General features: G+C 38.5%; 1 protein-coding gene across 4 annotated transcripts in view; it reads left to right on the top strand.

Moving 5' to 3' along the window:
* The first annotated feature begins 293 nt into the window (after positions 1 to 293).
* PAPD4 (PAP associated domain containing 4) overlaps positions 294 to 10,801 on the top strand; it is a 60,804-nt gene continuing 50,296 nt past the window's right edge. For 2 of the 4 annotated variants that reach the window (XM_010834591.1, XM_010834588.1), the window contains exons 1-4: positions 294 to 639; positions 880 to 948; positions 7,120 to 7,293; positions 7,421 to 7,510. In XM_010834591.1, the coding sequence (XP_010832893.1) occupies positions 7,157 to 7,293; positions 7,421 to 7,510 (227 nt within the window). In that variant the 5' untranslated portion in view covers positions 294 to 639; positions 880 to 948; positions 7,120 to 7,156. The remainder of the gene's footprint in view (positions 640 to 879; positions 949 to 7,119; positions 7,294 to 7,420; positions 7,511 to 10,801) is intronic. The other 2 variants (XM_010834589.1, XM_010834590.1) reach the window with 2 other exon arrangements.

The raw sequence follows: 10,801 nt of genomic DNA, 5'->3' as shown, positions 1-10,801 counted from the left end.
AAAAACTTGGTCAGGAGGCCAAGAAAAGCTTCTCTGGGAAAGAGTCACTCCATGCAGACAGGAAGGACCGTTAAAAAAAAAAATGCTTATCAGAATGTGAGCTTAGGGATGGGGTTCAGGGAAACCCTCTGCCTTTCTCAAGGAAGTCCCAGCCTCAACGCGCTCGCAGCTACGACCTTCCTCCAGCCTAACCGTGACGCCCCCAGCCGCGCGCCTGCACACTCGAGCGCCTGCGCATTCGAGCCAAGAGCTCGCAGGAGTGAGCGAGGCCGTTGCCGGAAGTATGACCTCCCGCTGCCTGTTCGCTGTTTCCATCCGGGTCACGTCGGTCTTCCGGGTATTTCCGATAGGGCTTTCTACGCCTCTTTTTTTCGATTTCTTTTTAGTCTTCCATCTCTTGCCACCGCCCCTGAGCTCCCACACCCTTGCCGGCCCTGCCTTTTCTTGTGTCGCTCCTCCCTGCTGCCGAGGCCGAGACTTGGCGCTCAGCCCGAAGCCAGGCCTATCCATTCCGCGTGGGCACTACCTCCTTTGGCTCGGGAGGAAGCTAGGACCAAGCGCGCCAGGCCGTCGCTCCTGGAGCTCCTGGGCTGGGGGTGCCGGTCGACCCTCCTGCGCAGTCCTTTCCCGAGGACACTTGTGAGTTAGCGGGTTTAAGAGAGGGAAGCCTCCCTGTAGGCCCGTTTGGGGGGCGCGGGGCGGGGCGCCGCGGCGCGCCGAAAACTTTTTCGAAAACTAGTGTTTTGTGTGGGAGGTTCCGGCGGTATCTCCTCAATATCCCAGAGGTCTGGGCGGCCCCCGGACTGCTGAATTTGCTGAAGCATTTTAGGAACTGTGACGTTCTTCACTCATTTGTCTTCCTCGCGTCCCGTCCTCAAGTCTAGGACCAAACGAGGAAGAGCGTCTCGAGACTCTGCATGGGGTTTCAAAGGGTGGTGAAGAGCTAAGGTAAATACTTTGAAACTTAAGACTTTTCACTGAGTGGTTGTGAAATTGCCTCAGTTCTTCGAGTTACAGGAAAATGCACAGATTAGGACTCTGTCCGATTGTTGTGTACCCCCTGTGTTTTGTTTTTGCCCCCTCTTCAACTCTCTAGGCCAGAACGCGAAGGGGTACATGTGTCTCCCAACTTTTGAATCGTCCACGTTCCCTGCCTTGTTTGATTCTGTCTCACCTCTTTGTCTGAAATACCAGTTGTTTGTTTATATTGGTATACCAGTGAGGGGAACAAAAAAGAAACTGAAACCCAAGCTAAATTGGCAACTTAACAGGTGTGTGGTGTGTGGTTTTCTACGGAAAGATCATAAGTGAATACTAAGTTCTATGTGTTTGTATTACAGGTAACATGCTACTTTTGTAAATACTCTCGTATGCTTCATTTCCGTAAGGCTTTTTAACATGGCATCGACAGCCTTGTACTGACAGTAACAATACTTTAAACAGTAGGAAATGTCCCGTAACGGGCTCTGTGTGGAATAGGCACTGAAGAAATGTTCCTTTGGAATCATGTGGCTCGATTATTTTTCAGCACTTGGATGCGATCTAATTCTTAATCAAATGTCTTAATCAAACGTCTCTTTCACAACCTATGGATGGGTTGACAAAGGGTGAGCAGGATTTAGGAGTTAGACTTTTTGTATTGTGAAGAAGAGTAGTAAGTTTAGGGGATCAGAGGCATTTGGACAAAGTGGACAGATAACTGCAGATTCCACTTCCTAGGAAATCTTGATGAAGGAGTTTATGTAATCTTGAGTGTTCTGTAATTCTTTGGAGGAGGTCAAGTTTAGGATAGAAATTCCGATTTTTAAGTTACAGGACCAAAGGTTATGTCACTAGGAATTACTTTGAAAACTACTCCATTACAGCCTTGTCTCATGTATGATTATTTACAGATAGACCTGTATAATTTCCCAGTAGGCTTGCTTAGTCAAGAAGTAATCCTTAAAAGTGTCTCTTTAATCTCTCCTTAAGGCAGGAACCAATGCAGCAGTTTTAAAGCAGTTCAAAATTTATTCCATTGTGTAGTCAAGACAGATTGAGAAGTTGATAACTTTCAAACTAAGAAAAATAGGATACCACTAACATCTGCATTTTCTTTATCATAAAATTTCTTATACCTGGTACTGTGGATAATGTGGAGTAATCTTTTTCTCTACTTGCTGAAAAAGCCTTTTATTCAGAATATAAGAAAAAAATTTAAAATTTTGTGGAAGTCCCCTTAAATCCGGTGTGATAGTAGTTTTGCTGGATTTTATTCTCAGAAACTTTGTTTTGTTTAAAAAATGATCCCTTATATTGTCTATTGTTTGTGTTTTTTTTGTGAAGTTGCTTGGTAGTGTTTGACTCTTTGCGATCCAGTGGATGCTTTACCATCTAAGCCACCAGGGAAGCCCGATATTGTTTATAATAGGTTATTATTTTGGTGTCATTTTTATCTTCATCAGAATTAGTGTTGGAATGTATTAAGGGAGTAGATTTCCTTGTGGCGCGGGTGGGAAAGAATCTCCCTGAAATGCAGGAGACCCAGGTTCGATCCCTGGATTGGGAAGATCCCCTAGAGAAGGGAATGGCAATCCACTCCAGTACTCTTGCCTGGAGAATCTCACGGACAGAGGAGCCTGGTGGACTACAGTCCTTGGGGTGGGTTGCAAAGAGTCAGGGACGACTCTGTGTGTGTACCTTAATATTACTATCTTTGCGTGTCTGTTAATATTAAGAGAAATATTAGAAAGGAATAGAAATCCATGGGCTTTTGGTTTACTTCCTTATCTCTAGATGATTATGCAGGATACCTATTGGAAAGCATTGAATGTCATTGGTTAAATTCCCTAGGAATGATTCTCCCCACTTCCAAGGTTGGCCTAAATAAGCTGGACTTGAAGGCCAAAATTCATCTGAGGAGAACTGACAGATTCTTTGCTTTGGTGGTGCTCCAAAACCTTTGATGCTTATCTGGAATTTGGGATACACTGATTTAGGTAACTGCTCTAAAGTAACTAAGTATGCAATCATTCTTAGCTTTTAAGAGTACTTCTTTAGCTTTGAAGAGTACTTCTGGGCCACAAGACATCTTTTGACTTATTCTGTCCTTATTCTGACCTTATAATAGGATAGAAGTAAGCCCATAATCTGGGCTATTATGTCATTTTGGGTCTCAAGCATGAAGAAAATACAAACATATTTATACACATAAACAAAATATCTGGAGTTTTACCTATGGACTGGTTTAAATAAATCTGAATATAGAGTATTTTAATTCTAGTTTTTCTGAATACAAATTCCTTCTCTTATTTGATCAGATCCATATTGTATTGTCTGTATTACAGTAAAATTAAATATCAAGCACAGTTCTTTATAATGAATTGTATTTAATGTCATTTTCTCATGAATCCTATGACATAGTAATTTTTTTTTGGGAAGTTGGATCAGAGAAGCAGAGTCAGGGAGGCCAAGAAAGAGTATGAACCCAAGTAAAGGGAGAAGGTGGCATTAGTGACAGCCTTAGATCTGGCATTCTACTGTTATTGAGAGTACTTTTAATAAAGAATGCTGTGCAATCCTGCTTGGTTCAAGATATTGTCTCTAAGCAGCAAACAACAGGCTGGAGAAGGAAATGGCAACCCACTCCAGTGTTTGCCTGGAGAATCCAGGGACGGAGGAGCCTGGTGGGCTGCTGTCTATGGGGTCGCACAGAGTCAGACATGACTGAAGTGACTTAGCAGCAGCAGCAGCAAACATCAGAGAGTATAGTTTGGCAAACATTATAGGAATTTAAAAAAAAATCAGTCTCCTATAGCTGGAGAAAGGCATTCTGAAGAAAGCTGACAAACTCTTGTTTTCTGGAGGTAGCACCTTGTCTCTGGCACCTGGGTTGGGATCTGATGGTGGCTTTTCTGCACAATCTCTTACGAACTTTAAACTGGTGAGTCTCACTATGTATGGCTAGCCTAGGAAATTTTAATCTTTCAGAATTGAAAAGGAATGAAGTTTCTGTGAGTGGTTTATTTGTTTCTTCCCAGAGCTTTCTTTTTTTCCCTCTCCTGTTGTCTCCTATTCTAGTTTTTCAAGCCATCTGGTCCCAATCTCCAGAGGCAATTATTATTTCTTTTAGTAGTATATATATTGTTTTCCTTTGTTGTTCTAAAAAAAAGAAGACACAACTTTTATAACTTGTTTTTTAGATTGACATCTATTGAAAATAAGGATTTAGCACTTTTATGTAGCCTCTCTCATCATAAATTATGATGTATATAAACATGTAAATAATATGTAAAATATAATATAATAACATGTAATTATAAATAAATACAATGTAGTAAGTAATATATAAATATATTATAATTTTGGGCTTCCCAGGTGATGCTAGTGGTAAAGAACCTGCCTGCCAGTGTAGGAGACATAAGAGATGTGGGTTTGATCCCTGGGTTTGGAAGATCCCCTGGAGGAGGACATGGCAACCCACTCCAGTATTCTTGCCTGGAGAATCGCCTGGACAGAGGAGCCTGGTGGGCTGTAGTCTGTAGGGTCTCAAAGAGTTGGACACGACTGAAGCAACTTCACCTGTATACATGTTATAATTTCTGTTTAAATCAATATGTTAAATATTCATGTTATTTTAAGAACTAAGTAGGTAACTGACTACATTTTCTTTTTTATATGACCTTTTGAGTGTGTTTTGTCTGTAGTTTCAGTAATTTATTTTTAACTTATTGCATTTCTTTCTAAGACTTTATTTATTTATTGACTGGTGGGTCTTCAGTGCTGCACACAGGCTTTTTCTAGTTGCTCAGAGTGAGAGCTACTCTTTATTGTTGTATGCGGGCTTCTCACTGCAGTGGCTTCTCTTGTTGCAGAGCACAGGCTCTAAATGCACCAGCTTCAGAAGTTGCAGTGGGTGGGCTCAGTAATTGTGGCGCATGGGCTTAGTTGCTCCAAGACATGTGGGATCTTCCCAGACCAGGGATTGGCAGGCGGATTCTTTACCACTGAGCCACCAGGAAGCCCTCACTTGCTACATTTCTGTTCCTATAATTAATTTTTTCTGCTCTGTTGGCCAAACTCTTCTCTGGTCAAATATATAAGGTAAACTACCAGTTCATTTTTTTTCCACCTTGGGTATCTTCTTGTAGCCCTCTGTTTATGTGTTCTATTTTAAGCTGTTGAGCTTCCCTTCACCACCATCCTGGGGAATTTACTGTCTCTGACCTGTGTGAGAACTCCCTTTTCCTAGATCTGGGATTTTCTTTTACTTTTTTCAATACCTTACATGTCTTGAAAGGGTTTTTATTCTCCTTTTGCACTGATACTATAATTGGGTATAGAATTATAGCTTGAAAGCATTTCCTACAGAAGCCTTGAAGGCATTCACTTCTTTGTCTTGTTTCCACTGTTGCTATTGAGTGGTCCAAAGCCATTTTGATTACCATCCCTTTGTGTGTTTCTTTTTTTTTAATTGTACAGTTGACTTACACTGTTGTGTTAATTTCTGCTATACAGCAAAGCGATTCAGTTATACATATGTATATACATTCTTTTTTTTACATTCTTCTACATTATGGTTTATCTCAGAATATTGAATATAGTTCCCTGTGCTTTACAGTAGGACCTTGTTACCTATTCACCCCATTCCTTTGTTTATAACATTTTCTTTCTCTGTAATATTTATAAGCTTCTTTTACCTGGTATTCTGAAATTTCACTGTAATATGCACTTATATATATATGTGTATATAGATGTGTGTGTGTGTATCTTGTGCTCTATACTCATTGGATCCTTTGAGTCTAAGGCTTGGTGTTCTTCAGTTCTGACCATGTTCTTGTTTTATTTTCTTGGTAATTCCTTTTCTGTTCTTTCTGGAACTTAAGTTGTGTTGGATGTTGGACCACCTGGTTGCTTATATTTTTCTCTTACTGTTTTGCCTCCTGTCTGCCCTCACCAGTTTTTCTTTCTTGTTCATTCCTCAGTGTTCTTTTAGCTTTCTGCTGGATATTTCTGCTTTTAATTTTGTAATTTCCAAGAGCCTTTCTTGCTTTTTAAACAACACATTCTTGTTTTACATATACAGTATTTTTTTCATTAATTATGAAATTAATGAGTTTTTTTTCCCTCTCATCTTTCGTTTGTTCCAAGTGTTTCTATTTATTACTAGGCCTTTTTAAAATTTTTAACTTCTGATGATCCATGACTGTTGTTTTTCTAGAAATCTAAATTGGAAGCTTCTGTGTGCCTAGGTAGGCAGTTCCGTAGTAGATTTCATTGTAGGTTTCTAGCAAGCTTAACGTTTTCTTGGTGAACGACTGCTTCTATGTTACAGATTTCTTTGTTACCATATTATATGATTTCTCTTTCCATTATTTCATAGATGAATTTTTTAATTGCTTGTATTGGGAATATAAGCTGGGAATGCTATTTTTACTTTGTAGACTTTAATATTTGTTTTCAGTTTGTTTTTTTATCCCACTCTGTGAATTTACAGCCTTTTGGGGTCAGTCATTGCAAAGAATAAATATCTAGTCTCTTGGCAGGGGCAGTGAACGATTCTGATTGCGTTTTACATAGGTTTTCTCTGTTCCTGCAGAACAAACTCTCTTATTGGCTGCTGTTTTTATAAGTTATTTAGAATTTGAGGGGAATCTCAGAGTTTTATAAATAGTTATTAGGTAATAAAATTCCATCCCTTGTTTGATCAGATCTGTAAGCTCTAAATCCTGGGACTTGGGTTGTCATATGAAGGCTTATGCTTTTGAATAAATTAAAATGGGGATAAATGTAAGAAATTGTAGATTTCATTAAATACATCTCTTGGGTGGTTTCTTTTTATTATCAAAGTATAATGGTGTTAACTTGATTTATAAGAGAGTTGTTGATAAGTTTATGACAGTAATTTATGAAATTAGAAATTTGCATAGATTTTAGTGTCATTTGAATAATAGAGTTAATCTAGATTTAAAATTCATCATTATTATTTTGTTATGTATCTTGTGACTTAAGAGATCTATTTGAGAAAATAAATTTATAAATGAAATTTGTAACTTGGTAACTTTATTAAATAGTAGATACTGGTTATCAAAAAGTTCAGTGTCTTTAATCTATAATAATTTGTCTTTAAAACTATTCTAGGTAGAAGAATACATGTTGTCTTTTAGTGAACAAGAGCATGTTCCCAAACTCAATTTTGGGTCGCCCGCCTTTCACTCCAAACCATCAACAACATAATAACTTCTTTGCCCTGTCACCAAGTCTTTACTCACACCAGCAGCTTATAGATGCACAGTTCAGCTTTCACAATGCAGAGTAAGTGCACTGTTGTTTTGGCCCATGTTATTTGTAAGTTTCAGTTTGTACTTGACACAGATCCTTTTTATATGAAACATTTGGAGTTAGAGGAAATTTTATCATGTTCTTTCTTTGTTTTTGGTAGCTTGTCTAGAGCTGTGTCATTACAGCAGTTGACGTATGGAAATGTCAGTCCAATACAGACCTCAACTTCCCCATTATTTCGAGGAAGGAAGTAAGTATTTCTTACTTATTTGAAAAGAAAAATGTGCAGTTTTGGGAACTGTTTAACACTATATCTTGTATTAAGTTAAATGGACACTAACCTACATTTTGTTTCCTGGGGTCTGTGCAGTCAGTCATGTAACAGCATTTTCAAACTTCTAAGTATTTAAAAAATTTTAGGGGTAACTATCTTCAAATAACTACTTTTAATTGTGTTTTTAACTAAAGTAGATGGGTTTCTGTATATTTGCTAGGGCTGCCATAACAGTACAACAGATTGGGTGACTAAAATAACAGATTAATTTTCTTAAAATTCTGGGGGCTAGAAGTCTGAGATCAGGGTGTTAGCAGGTTTGATTTCCTCTGAGGCCTCCCTCTTTGGCTTATAGATGGCTGCCTTCTTTCCTAATACTGTCATCCTTCTCTGTTTTCTGTGTCCTAATTATTCTTCGGAGGATACTAGTTATGTTGGATTAATAACCCCAGTTTAATTTAATTACTTCTTTAAAGGCCCTGCGTCCAAATAGATTTTGAAGTACTAGGGGTTAAGACTTAAATGTGAATTTGAGAGGACGTAATTCAGCTTATAACTCTATTAAAGTTTACTGTTTAATTTATCTTACACAGGTCAGGTTCCACAATAAATATTATTATAGTGAAAGTTTCTATATGACATAAAGCTTTCTTTAGAGAAGTCAGGAATCAATTCACTTGAACCAATTTGATTAAAAGAAATTGATGTATCACAGGGTAATTTTGATAGAACTTTAGGGGTGAGTATTAAAATAAGCCTTGGCAATATTAGCAAGATACTGCTTTTTAAAGCCTGTATAAACATTCCATAACTTTTATGTACAATTAGAAATAACACTAGATAAGAATTACTGTTCACCCACTATGGCCTTCCCTCATACCTCAGTTGGTCAAGAATCCACCTGCAATGCAGGAGACCCCAGTTCCATTCCTGGGTTGGGAAGATCTGCTGGAGAAGGGATAGCCTACCCACTCCAGTATTCTTGGGCTTCCCTTGTGATTCAGCTGGTAAAGAATCCGCTTGCAATGCGGGAAACCTGGGTTTGATCCCTGGGTTGGGAAGATCCCCTGGAGAAGGAAAAAGGCTACCCACTCCAGTATTCTGGCCTGGAGAAGTCCATGGACTGTACAGTCCATGGCATCACAAAAGGTCGGACGTGACTGAGCAACTTTCACTTCGCTATTGTGTTAGTTTCTGCCATACATCAACGTGAATCGGCCGTCGGCATACGTATGAGTGAGCTCCCTACATCACAGAGCAAATTCCCACTGGTTATCTATTTTATTCTTTACCCTGATAACTAAGTTGGTAAAGAATCTGCCTGTAGTGTGAGACCTGGGTTCCATCCCTGAGTTGGGAAGATCCACTAGAGAAGGGAAATGCTTCGCACTCCAAAATTCTGGCCTAGAGGATTCCATGGACTATACAGTCGCAAAGAGTCAGACACAACTGAGCGACTTTCAGTTTGCAGCATCTTTGGTGGCTCAGTTGGTGAAGAGGCTACCTGCAATGCAGGAGACTTGGGTTCGATCTCTGGATCGGGAAGATCCCCTGGAGAAGGGAATGGCAACCCACTCTAGTATTCTTGCCTGGAGAATTCCATGGACAGAGGAGCCTGGAGCAACTAACTCCTGGAGCAACACAACTGAGCAACTAACACTTTCACTGTGTTCAGTTCAGTCGCTCCTTTGTGCCCAACTCTTTGCGACCCCTATGGACTATAGCATGCCAGGCTTCCCTGTCCATCGCCAACTCCCGGAGCCTACTCAAACTCATGTCCATCGCGTTGGTGATGCCATCCAACCATCTCAGCCTCTGTCGTCCCCTTCTCCTCCCGCCTTCAGTCTTTCCCAGCATCAGGGTCTTTTCCAGTGAGTCGATTCTTTGCATCAGGTGGCCAAAGTATTGGAGTTTCAGCTTCACCATCAATCCTTCACTATGTAGAGTAGGCATTGTTCTAAGGACTTTGCAAATAATGGTTTGACAAAGTTTTACAACAATTTGTGAGGTAAGTACTGTTACCCCTCTTCTGTTGAGAAAGTTGAAGCACACAGAGGTAATGAATTGGGTGGAAAACTGTATCATGATGCTTAAAATACTGACTTCATTTAAATTTTTGTGTTCTAGAAATTGTCTTGATAGCCCCATTTGTGAATCATGAGTGAAAATAAACTCCATTAGTTCATAATTATATATATTTAAACTTAACATTGACATTCTCAATAGAAATACTCATTATGTAAAGCTCTGAATTTTATGTTTAAAAATATTAAATGTATACTTATGTTTTTAGCACTTGTATACCTTTATTGTAAGTAGGAATTCTAGTTATTTTGTGGGTCTGTCAGAGAGAGAGTAATTGACGTAATCCCAAAAGAATATTAAAATAAAAACCTTCAGGTGGCTATGACCCATAGAATTTTAGAGTTAAACAAAAGGATTGGATAATTTCCTGTGGTTTAAACAACTTAGTAATATTCATTTAAGTAAATACTATTTTTCCCAACAAATAATTACTTTTAAGTTGTTTTCTCTTTTTTATTTTGAATATTTTTAAGCTTCCAGAAAATTTTGAAAAATAGTATAGCGAGCACCTGTATGTGGTTTTCCTAGATTCATCAGTTTTGCTAAATTTTGTTTTATTCTTCCTGTTTGCTTCCCTACCCCACCACTTTTTTCTGAACCATGTGAAAGAAAGTTGGTGACATTGTTTCACTTTATCCCAAAGCACATCAGTGCATTTCTCCTAAGGACAAGGACATTCTCTTGTATAACTAAAAATATATCAGTCATGACCAAGAATTTAACATGAATACAAGACTGTTATATTGTATATAATACTGTTATATTGAACTATATAAGTAGAGTTCGTTTTCAGACTAGTTTAGTTATCTAGTGTTTTTATAGTTAAAAAAAAAAAAACAAAAACAACCAGCTCTCTTAATTTGGTCTTTCCTGCTGATAAACCAGAACATAGGTGGACTCCCAAGATCCTTTTTTTATGTACAGCACTCAGTTCACTTAATCTTATCCTCCTTATGTTAGAGTTTGGATCTTTTATTGTTAGTGATTCTATAAATAGAGATTTTCCTACCAAGTTTTTGTTGCTGATGTGAAATATTGTGGTAGTTCAAATGCAAGAGACTAACCTTGATATATATATTGGTTTGTTTTTTTAAAAATATGCATTATTATACATTTTTTCTAAAGGTGTCTCTTTAAAAAAAAAAAAAAGAAGAGGGAGGGCGGGGGAGGGAGAGGCAAAAA

The sequence above is a fragment of the Bison bison genome, unplaced genomic scaffold (assembly GCF_000754665.1).
Source record: "Bison bison bison isolate TAMUID 2011002044 unplaced genomic scaffold, Bison_UMD1.0 scf7180017864034, whole genome shotgun sequence".
In the NCBI taxonomy this organism is placed as follows: domain Eukaryota; kingdom Metazoa; phylum Chordata; class Mammalia; order Artiodactyla; family Bovidae; genus Bison; species Bison bison.
Note: the sequence above shows the minus strand (reverse complement) of the source record. Positions and strands in the feature narration are given on the sequence as shown.